Genomic DNA, 17,597 nt, shown 5'->3' with positions numbered 1-17,597 from the left:
GCCACCGCAGGGCTCCCTGGGTGGAATCAATCCTCACGTTCACATGGTGGGGGTGGCACACAGCGGAGTGAAGATGGAACAAGCAGGCGGGTACCTCTGCAGGTACTTCTGGGTCTCTTCCCTGACGGTCTGGGAGGTGAGTCCCCGCTCTGCCTGGGCGACGAGGGCAGCCATCTTGCTGGCCAGCGCCTGGCTCTCGCTTTCCAGTTGGCAGTGCTGTTTCTGTCGCCGCCGGCTTGAGCCCAGGTCCTGCCCTGGTTCTGCACTCTGCAGAGCCCCCTCCAGCTGCTCCATCTTCTCCTTGGCATCCTGAGGAAGGTGCAAGGTGCTGCACTAGCTCTGGAGTACAGGCATGCAAGTTCTTGGACTCTGACACCACGCTGCTTGCAGCTTAACAGATTCACCGAGGACCTGCTGCCTCTACCGTCGTCCACCTCCCGCCTTCCCCCTGAGCCTCATGACCACTCCTGTCCCCTCATGCTTCTTCCTCCACGGGGATGCAAGTTGCGGTGACCACACACATGGGGTACACAGGAGACGATTCTGTACTGGCCTACAGGAGGGCAAAGCCAGGCTCAACTTGCCATAGGCTAGAGGCCTCTTAAGACTGCAGGACTTCCCAGGGCTAATCCAGAGTTAGTAGAATACCCCAGACTCCTGCTCCGCAGCCCGCCCCCCCCTTCCTGTCCTGCCTGCTCCCACCCTGCCTGGCTCAGTGCAGGCTTAGTCTCCTTCCCGTGCCCTGTCCCTCCAGCTGACCTGCAGCAGCCGCAGAAGCTGGGTCTGCTGCCTAGCTTTTTGGAGCTGGTCCCCACGCTCTGCCATCTTGTGCTTCAACTCTTCCCACTTGTCACTCAGGCCCTGGAGGCTGCCCTGCACATCTTCCTGGGCATGGAGCCTGCTGCTCAACAGCTGTCTCCCAACCTGGGGTGGACGCAAAGACCAAGGGAGTTTCGTTGAGTTGCTGGTACCACGAGCGGCCACAGCAAGCTGGACCCAGGTGGCAGAGGTGGGGGAAGGGGTAGCTGGCTACAGGCTGCGTTCCACAGTCTTCCAGGGCTCAAGAATTTCATGTGGCCCCAAATCTTGACAGAGGTGAGAGGGCTTTCCTCTGATACCACCAAGTAGAGCAGAGTAAGTGGGGGGAGCAGGCATCAGACTATGGTAGAGAAGGCTTTGTTCAGGTAGACGTAGCAGGCATTGGAGCTGCCCTAGGAGCTGGGGGTGGGGTGGGGGGGGTGGGGTGGGGTGGGCTGGGCTGGGCTAGGCTGAGCTGAGGTTGGTGGGGAAGAGATGATGGATACTTTCTGGGCTGGTTTGGGTGCCAAGACAAAGAGGTACCCAGCCGAGCAGAGGAGGAATCTGGGGGATCCTAAGTCCGAGGTAGCAGTAAAGAATCTGAAGGGGAATTCTGGGCTGGGAATCTGAGGAGGAGGAGGCCCTGTGCCCTGTGTCCACTGCCCCCACCTGCTGCAGGGCCTCCATGTGCCCGTAGGTGGCCAGCAGCGCTCGCTCAGCTGCTCTGTGCAGCTTGAGTTGCTGCAGGATGTTGCTGGGCTCTTGGGAAGGCCCAAGTGGTGCCATCAGCCCCTTCTCCTCTATCCACAGCATCAGCTCTGCCACATCCTGTTTCCATTTCTGCTCAAGAACCAGGAGAAAATAGGTCTTACAACCAGGGCTGAGGGGGAGGGGTCTCACAGACTCCCAATGGCCCAGATCCAATCCTATGTGCAAGGGGGGGCTGGGGTTATTGCTCCCATGTGGAGACAGGGAAGCGGAGATCAGGACAGAAATGTTTCTCCCTCACATTACTCCCTCACAGTAGGAAGATGCCTGGGGACTGATGGCCTGAGCCCCATGGTGTCCTGTGCCCAGATAAGAGGAGCACTTGAGCAGTCCCTGCTCCCCCAGCTCACATCAAATGATGTGTGATCATTTCTCTCCTAATAGGCTTATGGTAGAGGAGGCCTGTGGATTGGTGCAGCTCTGAGCCCCTATGGGGGCTGAGCAAGTATCCGGCAGAGCCTAGGTCTGCAGCTGGTGCCCGTGGCCCATGCATGAGCCTAGAGTGTGGCCAGAAATGATGGGGAAGGGGCACAGTCAGATGAGGGATGGCAAGGAGGTTTATCAAGACTTTGGGTCCAGTCTTGACTCTGAACAGTGTGGCCTCAGCTTGTTTTCTTCATCAGGAAAAATCCGAGCCATAATGCCTGTCTCACAAGAAGCGCTATGAGGGTCAACGACCTAACATGTGGGAAAACGCTTTGGAAACTATCAAGGGCTCTGCAGAGCACACAACTGTTAGTGCAGTGATAGACTCCTAGGCACTCCTCTTGGGGAGGCCTCGTGCACCTGGGCTGGCCCCCTCACCTGGAGCTGGAGGGAGGCCAGCAGCTGCCTCTTCCTCTGCTCACTCCTCTCCTGGACCCCAGTCCACCGTCCCTGGATGCTCTGCAGCTGCTCTCTGACCCTGGAGGCCGGGTGGAATGGGGGAGGGTCTAGGGAGGGCTCCACTCTAAGGCCCGCCGCAGCCTGGGGTGCACCCTGCCGCTCCTCCACTCCCCACACTGTCCCCCGGCCTCAGGGCCACAGGCTTTGTAGGCTGAGAAAGGGTGGTAGGCGCTGCCCAGACCGGCCTTGCTCACTTGCGCGCAGCAGGGTGTCGGCTCTGGGCCAGCTTCTCGCCACGTGCCCGCAGAGCCTCTGCTCGAGGCCCAAGGATGCCCAGCAGGTGTCCAAACTCTTGGTGCTGCTGCAGCAGGCTCTGGGCCTCCCCCACATCCTCCTGGGGGTGCAGAGACCTGGGGTCATGCTTGGGATGACAGGGGTCAGCACCCTATCGCCCACTGCCATCCCAGGGCCGCCAGCACCCCTCCACCCCTGCCTACTGACTTCAAAGCTCCCTCCAGTGATGGGGAAGCATCACCGCAGCCCTGTATTCCAGACTTCCTACCCCAAGGCGGCCCTGCCGCAGGAAGGCCTCGTGGCTGGCACAAGTGGCAGTGAAGTCATCTACATCTCTGCCGAATCTATGCAGCTCCAGCCCCTCCTGCAGCTGCTGCCGTCTCTGCTCCCAGGCGGCCTGCAGTCCCCAGCCTCGCTGGCTCAGGAGCCTCAGAACACGGGCCACCTCTTGGGAGTCCGGAGAGTCCGAGGCTGCAATGGGCTGGCCCCGGGCCTCCAGCTGCTGCAGCCTATCCAGGACGACAGGAAGGTGGTCAAACCCCATCTCCTTCTCACCCCCCTTCCTCCCCTCTCACTGGGTCATTTTGGAGCTCTGATAGAAGGGTAGCTGGCAGGAGGTCTGAGGCCGGTTAGACCCACTGGTTCACTTGTTCCATGGGGCAGCTGTGCCCTGGCCCACTAGTGATGCACAGAACGTAACAGGCCTCGCACACTACTGAGGTCTCAATACTTTCCCTGCTCCCGGTTTGTTACACCCTTGCTCCGGGGGACCATCCCAATGCCGATGCAAAGTCAAGTAGAAACAGCACTCAAACCGCATACATGCCTGACTGCAAGGCCACTGCCAGGCCATGAGTATTTACAAAGGGCCCACAGGCACACAGCTTGAAGGCTCCACTTCCTCTGAGCTGATGCTGCCCTGAACCATTTGTAGAGTCTTGAGCACAAAGGACGGGATGGATTCAGTGACCACTTGGCTACCTGTCAGGGTCTCTCGTGCAGGGCACAGACTGTAGACTGTACCGGGTGACCCTGCCTGCCTGAAGACCTGTAGCATCGTCCCCGCAGGAGGAGAGGCCTTGCCATGCTGAGGAGTTGGCTGTCTTAGTCCCATGGGGGGAGGGGAGGTGGTCCTGAGCCATCTGACTCCACGGGTTCCCATTCTGGTTACCCAGAATTGCTTGGGAGACTAGGCTGTCCTGATTTCAAACAGTCCATCAAGTTCACCTGGATGGGGTATGGCCAGGTCTACACTTGACAGAACCTTCCAGGAAGTTCAGATTCTGCCCTGTGTCCCTCCCTGAAGCATTCAGGACGCCGGACCAGTGGTTACGTCCCCCTCCTTAAAGCCTGCCCCAAGCACCTGTTGGACACCAGCCTGGACTACAACCCTGAGTGATGGCCCTGGTTCCTGCCTCTCCCTCTCTGATGTCCTGTCCCCACAGGCCTTAGCCGGCCTGAGGCACATCCTATCCCGCCTCCCGTCCGGACCTCTCCTGCTGCAGCCGTATCTCCTCCAGAAGGTCTCCGTGCTCCATCAGCAGCCTCTGGGCCGAGGCCACGTCCACCGCCTTCTCCTCACTGTGCAGCCGAGCCCAGACGCCCTCCGCCCACAGCAGCAGTTGCTGGCTGTCCTGTAGGAAGCTCTGCCGTGTCCGTGCCTCGGCCTGGGCCCTGGTCTGTCGGGCCACGTGCTGCTGTACCTGCTCCAGCAGCCCCTGCAGCGTCTCCACCTGTCCTCTCAGGCACTGATTCTCTGTGGGGCCCGCCTCTTCAGCTCTGGGAGATAGGACCCACGGCCCAGTCAGTGCCCTGCCCTGGTGTCCGGGCTCGGAGTCCCCAGGCAAAGTGGTGTTGACTCTGCACTCCTGCCTCCCCCTCAACGTGGGACAGCAAGCCTGTGTGGCCTGCCCTTTCCCCATGAGCATTTTCTCACTCCGTGTCCCCACCTGTGCCCCTGCCCTTCAGACAGCACATCCAGCCTGTCCTCCAATTTCTGTCCCATTCCTCATGCCACAACCCTGCTCAGTCCTCCCCTGCCTCCCAGGGCCCGAACCCAGGCCATACTTTATGGTGATCCTCTGCAAGTGGTACACGCTTCTCTCCAGTGCCGGCATCTTCTGCTGGGCCAGCTGCAGGACACGGTGGCTGTCCTCTGACTGCCCCAGCTCCAGGGTTTCCAGCCGGAGTGTCAGGTCTCGCAGTTGGACCTGTGTGGATCTGCACTTGTGCAGAAAACTGCACACGTCCGTGGTGCGTGCCAGCTGCATTTCCTTCTCTTTCTTCAGGGCTTCCAGCTGCCCCCACCTGAGCAGAGCGAACAGGGATGTCTCTGTCACAGGGACATCTCCACAGCCATACTGGGGCCGCGGCCGGGGGTTCACACAATAGCTGCTGCCGGGCTGCCTGTCCCCATGCCGTCTCCTGTCTCTGACATGTCCGGTGTTTCCTCCTGGCATCTCCAGAGGCACATCAGCAGGCGTGCAGGCCCGGGCAAAGCATCCAGCCTGTCCCCACTGCTCTGTGCTCCCTCCGTCTTACCTCTGGCTCAGTTCCTCCTGCTGTTGCTGAATTCTGGGAGCATCTTCAGGACATCTCTGCTTCAGCTGCTCAGCAGAGCTGCTGACCTCAGTCAAGCAGCCCCTTCCCACAGCCAGGGCAGTGAGGAAGTTCTGGGGAAAGGAAGACCCAGGGCCTGAGTTTCTTCTCTTCCCACACCGCACTCAAGACTACAAATGACCTGATATGCTCTGCTGTGCAGGTGTCTGAGCAGCATCCCTCTGGAAGGACTGGGGTCTCTGTCCTTAAAGGGCTGGGAGGGCCCTTTAAAAATTCAAGGCTAGGTATCCAAATTATAAAGCAAGAAATAAAACTGTTATTATTTGCAGATGACGTGGTATTATATATAGAAAACCCTAAAGATTCCACCAACCAAGTGTTAGAATAAATGAATTCAGTAAAGTTTCAAGGTACAAAATCAATATAAAGGAATATTTTGCATTTCTATACACTAATAATGAATGAATCACCAGAAAGAGAAATTAAGAAAACAATCTCATTTACAATTGCATTAAAAAAAAACAACAACAACCTACGAATAAGTAACTGAAGAGATAAAAGACCTGTACACTGAAAACATCAATGAAAGAAGTTGGGAAAAAAAAAAACCCACAAATGGAAATATATTCTGTGCACATGGATTAGAAGAATTAACATTGTTAAAATGTCTAAACCACTCAAAGCAATCTATACATTTACTATAATCCTGATAAAAATTCTAATAGCATTTTTCACAGATATAGAACAATCCTAAAACTTGTACGGAAATGCAAAATCCTAAAATTTGTGTGGAATAGCCAAAACAATCTTGAGAAAAAGAAAGTCTTTCTCAAGACATCAGTTAAGGCAGCACACTCCCTGATTTCAAACTGTATAGTTTACTATAGTAAACTGTAGTAATTATTTATAATGATCAAAATAATGTGGTATTGACATAAAAACAAATAGATCAGTGGAACAGAATAGAGAGCCCAGAAATAAACCCGTGCACATACAGTTGCTTAATTTATGACAAAGGAGCCAAGAATGGGGAAGAGATAGTCTCGTCAATAAATGGTGTTGGGAAAACTGGACAGCCATGTGCAAAATATGAAACTGGATCCCTATCTTAGACCGTACACAACAATAAATACAACACCCAAAACAAATAATCTGCTTGCAAAACAGGCAGAGGACCTGAACAGACATTTCTCCAAAGATGACATACAGGTGGCCAACAGACACAGGAAAAGATGTTCAGCATCAACCCTTATCAGATCACAATAACAGCAAGATGTCACCTCACACCAGTCAGGATGGCTGTTTTCAAAAAGACTATAAATAGGGGCACCTGGGTGGCTCAGCTGGTTAAGCATCTAGCTTTGGTTCAGGTATGATGTCATGGTTCGTGAATTTGAGCCCCACGTTGGGATCTCTGCTGTCAGTGTGGAGCCTGCTTCAGAATTTCTATCTCTCTGTCCCTCCCCAGCTTGTGCATACTCTCTCTCAAAAAAAAAAAAAAAAAAAAAGGGTTAGAGGGGCTCCTGGGTGGCTCAGTCGGTTAACCGTCAGACTTCAGTTCAGGTCATAATCCACAGTTTGTGGGCTTGAGCCCTGCATCGGGCTCTGTGCTGACAGCTCAGAGCCTGGAGCCTGCTTCAGATTCTGTGTCTCCCTCTCTCTTTACCCCTCCCCCGGCTCACACTCTGTCTCTGTCTCTCTCTCAAAAATGAACGTTAAACAAATTTTTCTTAAATAAAAGATTAAAAAATGGCTAGAAATAAGTGTTGGCAAGAAGGTGGAAAAAAGGAAGCCATTGTGTTGGTAGGAATATAAACTGGTACAGCAACTATGGAAAATAATACAGAGGTTCCTCAAAAAATGAAAAATAGATCCAGCCTATGATTCAGCAATTTCACGTCTGGGTATTTAATCCAAAGAAAATGAAGACACTAATTTGAAAAGATAGCTACACCCCCATGATCATAGAGGCATTATTTCCAATAGGCAACATATGGAAGCAACCTAGCGTCCAGTGATGGATGGACAAAGAAAATGTGGCAAAGGGGTGCCTGGGCGGCTCAGTTGGTTAAGCTTCTGATTCTTGATTTCAGCTCAGGTCACAATCTCACTGTTTGGTTTGTGAGATTGAGCCCCCAGTCTGGCTGTGTGCTGATATCAGGGAGCCTGCTTGGGATTCTTGCTTTCTCCCTCCCTCTCTGCTCCTACCCTGATTGAGAGCTGGTGGGTGTACACATGCTTTCTTTCAAAATAAATAATAAACCTTAAAAAAAAAAAAAGAGGGGCACCTGGGTGGCTTAGTTGGTTGAGCGTCTGACTTTGTCTCAGGTCATGATCTCATGGTTTGTGAGTTAGAGCCCCACACCAGGCTCACCAGCCCACTTTGGATCCTCTGTCCTCCTCTCTCTCTGCCCCTCCCCTACTCATGCTCTCTCTCTCTCTCTCAAAAGTGAATAAACATTTATTAAAAAATAAAATCAAAACCAAATGTGATATACATATATACCACTGTACAAAAGATGGCATTATGCCAAAAGATGGCATTATGCGGTGGGTGAAATGGGTAAAGGGGGTCAAAAAGTGCCAATTTCTAGCTATAATGTAAGTAAGTCATGGGGATGGAATATATAGTTTGGAGACTATAGTTAATAATCCTGTGTTGCATTTTTGAAAGTTGCTAATATGTTGCATACCTCCAACTACTATCAGGTTGTGTATCAATTATACCTCAATAAAAACAAAATAATTCAAGGCCAGATCCCTTGCTTCTTCTTCCCAGACAAGACTACAGTTAACATGGAGAAGTGGGACACAGGAGTGAATAACGGAGAGGCAGGAGCAGGCGGGGAGGGAGAAGGACAGGAATTCGGAAAGGCCGCAGGGCCAAGCAGCCAAGACGCCCACCTTGGCTCCACAGGGGCAGTACCTTATACTTGAGCCGCGTGGCTTCCAAGTCATCCGCCTGGGGCTGCAGCATTTGGAGCAGTGCGGTCTGGTTCTCCAGCCATGACTGCAGCTCTCCACATGAGTCATAGAAGCCAAATAGGGCCACTGCCTCCTCCAACTGAGCTCTGCGGTGCTGAGGAGAGGCCGGCCCAAGGTTGGGGCAAGGGCCAGTTTCCCCCTAGGGCACTCAGAGCAGGACCCCATACCCTTCCCCCCAGGGTGAGAGAAGTCCCCTGCCCCACTGCTGGGCCCTGCGCCCTCTGTTGGAGGTCCAGGGGAAGGAGCTGACAAGAGCTTGATGTCAGGTCAAGGGCCCTGGTAGAGTGTGCTCTTTTGATCTAGCCCTTGGCTCTTAGGGACAAGTCACACTTCTGTGGGACCTGGCGCTGCCTAGCCCCGCCCTTCTCCCCTCCAGGCTCTCCTCCAGCCATCTGCCACTCTCAGCTTCACTTCCAAGCTCCAGGCACTCTGGTCTTTACTCCTCCAGGGCCTCCTGCCTGCCTGGCGATAGGTACTGCCTAGGGTATGGTCTCCCCCATCTCTCCTGCCCTCCCCCTGGCTTTGCCTGCTCTCAACCTCTCCTTGTTCCAGTCACAGCCTAAATGGCCTCCCCTCAGAGATGCCCTCCCTGACTCCCAGCCTGACCTGGGCTTCCATCACACCCACCGCCATCTAATGACCTGTTTCTCCTCTCCTCTGCCTGTGTAAACTCCTTGGGGGCAGTGAGCACGTCCAGTCAACTGCTCTGTCTCTGGACTCCCGGTTCAGGGTCCAGTACAGAGTAGGTGTTCCATGAACATTTCTTGAACAAGAAGTGTTACTTACCTTTGCCAGGGCCCCCAGGCCCTCATAGTCCTGGTTCAAGCAGTCCTGTGTCTGGAGTATGGTGTTAGGGTCAAAGTCAGGGTCAAGCTCAGCGGAGAGGACCATCTTCTGAGTGCTTGGGGGCCCAGAGTGGCAGGAAACCTCACTCCAGGTCCGGAGGTTCCTCAGGCCTTCCTTTGGAGAGCTCAGGGCAGATACCACCTGTGCTGACAGGACACAGGGCAGTGTGTCCAGAGGGGATTCCCCTAAACACGGGGCTTGGCAGGGTGGGGCCAATGGTTGTACCTGGGGTGGTTCCAGGAGGGACCCGATTAATGCATGGAAACTGGTGGGCAAAATGAGCAAAACCAAACTATCCTCGGATGACTTCTACAAGCATGCAGACAAGATTCCACTAATCGGACTGGGGCAGCCAATAAGAAGTTGCTGAGGAGGGGTGGGGCACCCCAAGCCGGAAGCGAAGGTTCCCAGGTCAGGGGCCACAAAAGCCCTCCCATTTCCACCCTCTGTGTGTGGGCATGGGAGAGGGGGCATAGTACTCAGACCACATGTGCATTTGGTGCTGGAGGCCTGTAGTTCTGGATCCTTGCCATCCCACACGTACGGTAAGCGACACTTGGGTTGCGGCCGCCCGCGCCTGCTCGTCCAGTCGCCGTAGCTCCGTCCCGAAGGCGTGCAGGCTACGCTCCAGTCGCTGGTGGCGCAGCAGCAGGGCCGCGGCCGTCTGGTCCCGCCCGCGGGACGCACTCTCCAGGGCCGACTGCTGCTCCCGCAGCCACGAGGCCGCGTCAGCCGCATCACTGAAGTACTGCGGGCAGGAGGGCAGGCTGGGCACGGGGCCGACCCCACACGCCTGCCCGGCCCCCCCCTGCATCCGCAGCCTAACTACCTCCTGGACAAGCATAGCCGCCTGCAGCCGAGCGCCCCGCCTGGCTGTGGAGGCCCGGAGCCGCTGCCACGCGCCCTGCAGTGCCTGGGCCCGCTCCCTGGGGTCTGGCCACGTGGGGTGCCCGCGGGCTCCCAGGTCGCATCCCCTCCGCACGAGATCAGTGCACATGGCCTGGTGGTGGCGGAGCTCGACTTCCAGGGCCTGGCAGGGTGCAGAGCTGGGTGAAGGGAAGGAAAGGGAAGGGCCAGGTGGGGACTGGGGCAGGGCACAGGGTCACACGTACCTTGTGTTTCTGCAGGGCTGCTCTGATCTGGCTAAGGTCCCGGCCCAGGGCTTCATCCTCCACCAGCTGTTCGTGCTCCCTCAACCAGGTTTCCTCCTCCTCACAGTTGTGCAGGAACTCTGCCTGCTGCAGGGTCTGCTCCAGCAAGGTGCGCCTGAGGGATGGCAAGGGGCACCAAAGGGACTGGGGAGGGGGCTCCCCACCAGACTCAGACACTCCCCCTTAGATAGGAGTTTTCTTTTTCCTGATAACAGGGAACAGAAGACTTAGAGGTGAAGGCCAATGTGGAGGAAGTTGCCAAGTTAGCAGTATTTTAACCAGGGCAGGAGGTAAATTGGGTTCCAGAAAAGTTCTAGAGAAGGTAGGAGAGCTGGGTGAGCTCTTACCGGGCCCTTAGAAGAGACACCAGGCTCCCGTGAAGCTGGGCCAGTGCCTGGGCCTTGGCCTGCAGCACCTCCACAGTAGTACCCAGGGAGGAGTCCAGCTGCGAGGTCTGGAGGCCAAGATGGCGCACATGGGCCCCGTGGGCTGAGACCTGGGCCTCCAGCAGGTCATGCTTCTGCAGCAGCTCCACGGTCTCAGCCAGCTGCTGCCCACAGGCCGTGGAGCTGGCCAGCACCTGGCCAGGGATGGACAAGTGATCACTGCTGTCCCAGAGTGCTGGGTCATCACAAGTGTTGGTGCTGTGTCACCCAGGGGCCTGCTGGTCCAGGGCCCACCTGTAGCTCCTTGAGCTGGTTGGAGGCAGTCTCCACCTCCTGCAGCAGGCTCAGCACAGCTTGCACACCTGCCATCTGCTTCTTCTGCCCTTGGAGACGCCGAAGGAGTTGCTCCCAGCGCCCAGTGATCTCCAGTTGCCTGGAGGATGTGAAAATAAGGGGTGGGGTGGGGTCTTCACTGGGCTGGGATAGGGAAGCCACCTTGGGGTCTACACCTGGTGGGGGTGCTTGGCTGTCATGGAGGAGCCTGAGCCCAGTGACTGGGGGCTTGGAGCATTCTAGCCTATGGCTGTCGGGGCACTGTGTTCCTGCTTCTTAAACACAGGCAGAGAAGCTAGATGGAGGGTCTGTGTGGCTCAGGCCAACAGGGCCCCCAAACCTTTCCAATCTCCATCTCCGATGATAGCAACTCCATCCTTCTAGGTGCCTGGGCTAAAGGGCTTGATAACTGAATTTCTCACACCCCCATCTGATCTGTCTGTAAATCCTCTTGGATTCAAAATATATGCAAAATCCCACCATTTCTCATCACCTGCATTGCTTCTCTGGCCTAGATTATTGCAATAGCTGCATAAGTGGTCTTTGCTTCTGTCCCTTCAGTCTGTGCCTGACATGGCATCCAGAACGATCATTGTCGAACAGGAGTCAGATCGTGCCACTCCTTCATTCCAGCCCTCCCGTGTTGAATTCCCCATCCTTCTGTGAGTAAACCCCATCTTTACTGTGTCCTACAGATCCCAGCACGATCTCTGCCCCCACCCTTTGCCCCTGTACCTCCTTGACCTCAACCACTACTTGTTAACTTTGACCAACAGTGGCCTCCATGCTATTTTCCAAACGTGGCAGGCATGTGTCTTCCCTATGCCTGGTATAGTGTGTCCCCGTATCTCTACAGCTGGCCCCCTCTTCTGGTCTCTGCTTCTTCCTGGTCTTTGCTCAAAAGTCAGTCTCCTCTGGCCACCTGATCTAACCCCCGCCCCCCATGTTGGCACCTCATAATCCCCTATCTTTTGTTACCATTTTTTTAAATCACTATTGCACGTACTATATATCTATTTTAATTTGTCTGTTTTCCTTAGTAGTGTGTAAGCTCTGTGAGGGGAGGCATTATGGTTTCTCCTCCTCACTACTCAATCTCCAGTGCCTAGAACTGTGCTTGGGACGTAGTAGACAACAAATACTTGTTCAGTGAATGAGTTGGTAAGAAGTATCTAGAAAGGGCAGTGCTTTACTAAAAATGGGGAATTGAGGGCGCTGGAACTTCAGGCATCGGTGGGAGTTAGATCTTTTAAAGAGAGCCCTGAACCTATAGATCAGACCTCTATGGCCAGGAATGGGCACAGGTAAACCTAGGGATATGATAGGAAGGCCTTAGCCTGTTTTGAGGATGATTTCCGCACCCCAGGCTCACCTGCGGGCCACATCTGCCCAGCCATGGTGCTGCTCCTGCTGAAGGATGTCTGCGATCTCGGCCAGGGCCTGGAAGCGCCCCTCCTGGGGCAGGATGCTGGCCTCCAGCATGCCCAGTCTCTGGGCAGCTGCATCCACTGTGGCCAGGCTGGCTGGCGGGGCGGCAGCTGTGGCCTGGTCCAACATTTGCTCTGTGTCCGTCAGAAAGTTCTCCCTGAGGGCTGCCTTGCGCTGGAAGCGCCGGGCCAGGGTTTCCAGCCGCTCTAGCTGTAGGATCCTCTGCAGCAGGGCCTGGCTTCTTGAGGCCTCTGCCCGCTCCAGGACTGCCCAGCGCTGGGACAGCTCTGCGGGGCCCAGGCCCTCGTGAGGCAGGAAGAGCCTGCGATTCTGGGCTCGGAGTGCCGTCTGCAGCCGGAAGAGCAGGGCCTCTATGGCCCCTCGCTGCTGCAGCCGTGGTGGCTTCTCCTGGGTGCGGAAGAAGGCAAAGGCCACCAGTAGCTGACGCATGGCAGGCAGGGAGTCTGGGAAATCCCGTGCCTCTAGCTGCACCTCCTTCTCTGCAATCCAGCGCAGCAGGTCGGCCACCAGCTGCTCGTACTGGGTCTGCAGCTCCTCTGTCTCCTGGAGCTGAAGCAGGATCTGGGGGAGGCACGGGAAGGCCTCGGGCAGCACCTCGGGGCAGGCCCTGGAATGGAGGTGCTCCCCTTTTGGATGCTCGGTGACTGCCAACGTTGCCCAGGTGGGTGGAGGCTCTTTCCCCTAGCTGAGGTTGCACTAAAGTGGGGTCCTCCCAGCCCCCAGAGAATCAGGTTTGCCTGCATTGCACACTTAGACCCAGGAGTGTGGGGCACCCGCCCTGCTTTCCTCCATCTTATTTTACCCCATTTGGCCTCACTTCTGGGGAATACTATTCTTTTTCTGAGCCACCTTTCCCTTTCCTGAGGTCCCCACATCCCTAAAACAGCTCAGAGCCCTTGGCCTGGATCTTCTCCCCCATGCCCAACCGAGACACCAACCCTGAGAACAGTCTCCCCAGGCTTCCATGCCTGCCGCTGTGCCCAGAGTATGAGAGCCCCGAAAACATGGACTGCGCCCAGCACAGCTGCTTCTGTGCTTGTCCTTGCAGAGTCTGGCTCTCTGAGCCTTTCAATCTCATTAGGGGCTTAACAGCCTACGAGCAGGGGGAGAGGGGAGGGACTGGAGAGGATGGTGCTCACCTGGCTTTCCCTGTTTGCCAGGCACTGTGCTCACACTCCCAAGCACTCATAGCAGCCTTCTGTCACCCCAAGCATTATGGGCTCCAATGGACAGAGGACGCACGGTAAAGTTAGGGGACATGGCCAAGGCCACACAACTAGGAAGTGGCAGACGCAGGCTTTAAACCTAGGTCTGACTCCAGAGCCCATGCTCATCTCTCCTCGAGGCCACCTCTGCTCTTTCACCAACCTTAGCGAGTCTCCTCTGGACAGTCTGCTCGTGGTGCAGGCGGGAGAAGTGGTGGTAGTAGAGGGAGACGTAGGTCATGATGGAGCGTTCATCGGGCTGGAGAGCAGCCACGTCCTCGGGGTCCAGCAGCTGAGCAATGCCCAGCTCCTGCTCAGCTACACGGAAAGCCAAGTCGAGGTTGTGTAGTGGGCGCTCGGGACGCAGGGAGCAGTAGTCAAGCAGGTCTGGCCTGGACAGAAAGCAGGCAAAGCTCTTCACCAGAGAAATTTACTGCTTGGGTTTAAGTGGACTTGTTACAAAGGCAAGCAAGCTCCTATTGGCCACCCGGGTATTGGTTTCCCCTGCCGGTAACCTGAGACCCTAATGAAGGAATAGGGCACCTGTAGAGAGAGGAAGGCTAATTTCGCTCAGGGGCCTGGCTTGTGGGTAGGGGGAGAAGCTCAAGAGGGTAGGTACTTGCGAGGGAGAGGACTGAGAATAGAGTCAGCGATGACACAGACATTGGAGAAAGGCAGGGGTCAAGGCAAACCTGGCCAATTCCATGAGGTTTCCTAGGAAAGGGCGAGGGCCTTGGCCATCAGCCATCTCTACTCCCAGGTCCAGGGTGCAGGGCCCAGAGGGATGTGGGAGATGAGCAGGTTGAGGACCCAAGCCCATTCTCGGTAGTCGGCTTGGTGGTGAAGGCCTCCAGGAGGGAGGCTGAAGCCGGCCTCAGGCCAGGTCGGGCTGGGAGGGTGCTGGGTCTGCTCTCCCTCACGCGCACCTGTGTGCATGGATAAGGGCACTGAAGCCGAGTCCGTCACTCCAGCTGCGGGAGAAGTCGGTGATGTTGACATTGGCATAGCAGGCCGTCTTCCGCTGGCACCAGACCAACAGAGCTTCCTTGGCAGACAGCAGGGCTGCGCTGGCCCCAAACTCCTCCTGGAAGGGCAGGCAGGATGGTGGGTCAGCATGTGACAGCTGAGAAGGCAGCGGAGCCGGCAGGCCGCCAGAGAGGCGGGTCAGGCCTGGTTGTGATCCTTCTCCCCCCGCCACGAGGCAGGTGCAGACTGCCCTCTATTCGGAGCACCTGATTTTACTTGATTTCATTTGTGGTGGGCAGGGACTGGGGATGAGAGAGAAAGCTTCTTCTTCCAAAGAAGTGTGTTTCTCGGCCCTTCTGATGGGTGGGGCATTGTGCTAACTGACCCTGGGTCCCAGGGAACTGAGGCTGGGGTTTGTTAGACTGGCTCCAGGTTCCCTTGGGCTGCCTTCCAGCCAGGTCCAGGGCCCATGCACAGGGCTCTCCACCACCCACACGCAGCCCTAGGAAGCTGGCACTATTTCCACTCTAGGGATGACATGAGGAGGTGCAGAGGAGTATTTAGGAAGCTCCCCAGCATCCCTCCACCGACAGGACAGGGACTGGTCTGACCAGGAAAGGCTGGCAGCTCACCCGTCTACCGCCTCGATGCCTCACACGGCTGCTGAGGGCAGAATCTGAGTTGCTTCTTCACGCTGGGCAAGGACATCTTCACCGGGTTTCAATCCCCTCCCACCCTCCTTGTTCCTCCTCCTAAGAATTTCCTTTGTTCTGTACTCTCGGGTCCACCTGCCCCCACCCCTGCCCCACCCTCTCTCTTCTCAGTGCTTCTTTCCCACCTCCTTTCTCCCTTCTACTCCCCCTCCAGCCTCCATTCCTGCCTCAGTGGTACTCTCCTCCCCCCACTCCCTCCCTCACACCCCAAAGTTCCTTCCCTTCCCCTCCTCCCCCAACTTGTGCTTCCTTTCATTTGCTCCACTTCTCCACCAATTCCTATTTATAAACTCAAAATATCAAAGCAGGGCAGGCTGCATCTCCTCTCTTGCCCTTAGGGCCCCGGAGCTTCGGTGGGCAGCAGTGTAGGGCGAAGCGTCCAGGCCTAGAGCAGATGCCCTAAGTAGCTGGACTAGGCTGGCAGACAGGAACCAGGAGAGGTTCTAGGCATGGGCGTGGGAGGGAACAGAGTCAGCCTGGTCCAATTATGTCTGTTTTTCAGGGAGCAGAGCCTGAGAGGTCAGGGAGCAGGGTGACCGGTCAGGAGATGATGCACCTGCTGCCCCCCCAGGGAAAGGGCAGCTGGGGCACCTGGAGCTGGCTTGGGGGACCGAGGAGGAGAGGGTAGCTACGTGAAAGGGCTTGAGGCCAGTTAGAAATTCATCCATCCATTCAGTCATCACATAGGCCCTAGGCTCTGGGGACACAGCCAGGCAAATCTCCTGTTCTCCCGGGGCTCACAGTCAGATCATGGGCTTCAGGGGTCCTCCGGGATTTGAGCCAGATCTGTGGCTTCTTTTCATTCGGATTTCATCCTCTAGGTTGGCTTTTCTAACGCATTGGAATTGAGTCTTAGGTGGGGTTTTGGAAACCCCAATTGGAAAAGTTATGAAAATTGATAAATATAAGGACTTTATGTTTTTGCTCTTTCCAATTCAGTCCTGAGAAAACAAAAGGTAGAACACAGGAGGATAGGGGATGGTGTCTTTGGTCTTCAGGTGACTGGGGCTTTGGAAACTTCTGGGATTGGGACGCCCTCCACATGTTTAATTTCTCCCAACAGCATATTAGAGGTGTAATGGAAGTTACAGGGTTTCAGTGCCAAGTAGGGAAGAACCAGTCAGGAAATGGCACTGGTTGTCACCTCAACCCCTTACTTGTGAATGGCTTGTCCCAGACTGAAGTTTGTGAACCTAGTTGTCACTTCAACATATTACAGTCTCTCTGACATTCTCAATCCTTTGCCCATGGTTGAAGAGTGGGTATTAATTGTGTGAATGCCAGGGTCTGCTGCGGGGACCCTAACAGGTGGAAAAGCTCTGTCCCCAGGGACCTGAGGGGAGGCTGGGGCTGGGCTGGGTGATTGGGTGTTGGGGGCTGGGACATACCCTGTCCAGGCAGATTTGGGAAATCTGGAAACGCAGAATGATGACCCAGATGAGTCCCAGGATGAGTGTCTGGTCTCCATCCACGATGTTCTCTGGCCCAATGAGGGGTATTGGCACCTGTGGGCACAGTTGGCTGGGCTCAGCTGTGAAGCCCGTGTGCCAGAGGAGTCTCAGAGTAACCAAAAGTCCAGGGCACCTGTTGCCAGATGGCAGGGTCCTGGAATCTGTCCTGCCCCAGGACGTCCCCAAGCGAGAAATAGGCAGGGCACAGGTGAGGCAGGTGAAGCTTTTCTAAATGGTTGCAGCTTTGGACTCAAGTCCTCCTGGGAAAGACCCCAGCCTGGTGAACTGGGCTGGACCACTGGGGTGGGGAACTCCCTGTGTGTGGTCTACAGGTAAACACGGGCCAAGATCGGTGGTTCAGCCATGGGGGCTGGAAATGAGGAGTCATAAATAGTCAATAAATGAACTCAATAGACCACAGCAGCTGTCTGCCTCCACCTCTTAGGGCATCTTGGAATCTCCAAGGGGTGCTTGGGTCCTTGGTTCCCACTTCAATCTCAGCCCTCTTCATTAGTGTTCCATCTCCTGTTAAAACGGCAGATTCCCAGGCCCCACCGATTACTCTCTTGGGCCAGGGCCCAGGATTCTACATTTGGACAAACACCTCGGGTTCTTCCCATGCACTAAAGTTGAAAACCTGCTGCCCTAGATCTTGCCACATGGACAGGGAGGAGGAGCAAATGAGGGGAGAAAGGAACAGAATAAACATCAAAGCTGCAAGGGACCTGGGCCCCTTCACCTTCTGGATCCATCTTCCTCTCCTCAATCCCAGGGCTCCGAGGCCTGTAGGATTCTTGCAGTTCTTGGGATTGTTAGCACAGGCCTTGGGGCCTTTGTACTGGCTGTCCCTGCTGTCTGAAAGTATTCC

General features: G+C 55.5%; 1 protein-coding gene across 1 annotated transcript in view; it reads right to left on the bottom strand.

Annotated features, from left to right (window-relative positions):
- The window catches only part of SPTBN5 (spectrin beta, non-erythrocytic 5), a 45,326-nt gene that overhangs the window by 25,303 nt on the left and 2,426 nt on the right, over positions 1–17,597 (bottom strand). The window contains 20 exon segments of the mRNA XM_042989223.1: positions 95–309; positions 760–924; positions 1,468–1,638; positions 2,371–2,470; positions 2,646–2,785; positions 2,954–3,194; positions 4,177–4,464; positions 4,753–4,992; positions 5,227–5,357; positions 8,171–8,323; positions 9,016–9,216; positions 9,620–9,823; positions 9,905–10,105; positions 10,188–10,341; positions 10,574–10,806; positions 10,907–11,045; positions 12,318–12,955; positions 13,763–13,991; positions 14,526–14,683; positions 16,667–16,783. Coding sequence (XP_042845157.1) covers positions 95–309; positions 760–924; positions 1,468–1,638; positions 2,371–2,470; positions 2,646–2,785; positions 2,954–3,194; positions 4,177–4,464; positions 4,753–4,992; positions 5,227–5,357; positions 8,171–8,323; positions 9,016–9,216; positions 9,620–9,823; positions 9,905–10,105; positions 10,188–10,341; positions 10,574–10,806; positions 10,907–11,045; positions 12,318–12,955; positions 13,763–13,991; positions 14,526–14,683; positions 16,667–16,783 — 4,118 coding nt within the window.

This window comes from Panthera tigris, chromosome B3, assembly GCF_018350195.1.
Source record: "Panthera tigris isolate Pti1 chromosome B3, P.tigris_Pti1_mat1.1, whole genome shotgun sequence".
Lineage (NCBI taxonomy): Eukaryota > Metazoa > Chordata > Mammalia > Carnivora > Felidae > Panthera > Panthera tigris.
The sequence above is the reverse complement of the archived record's forward strand: the minus strand, read 5'-3'. Positions and strand labels throughout refer to the sequence as shown.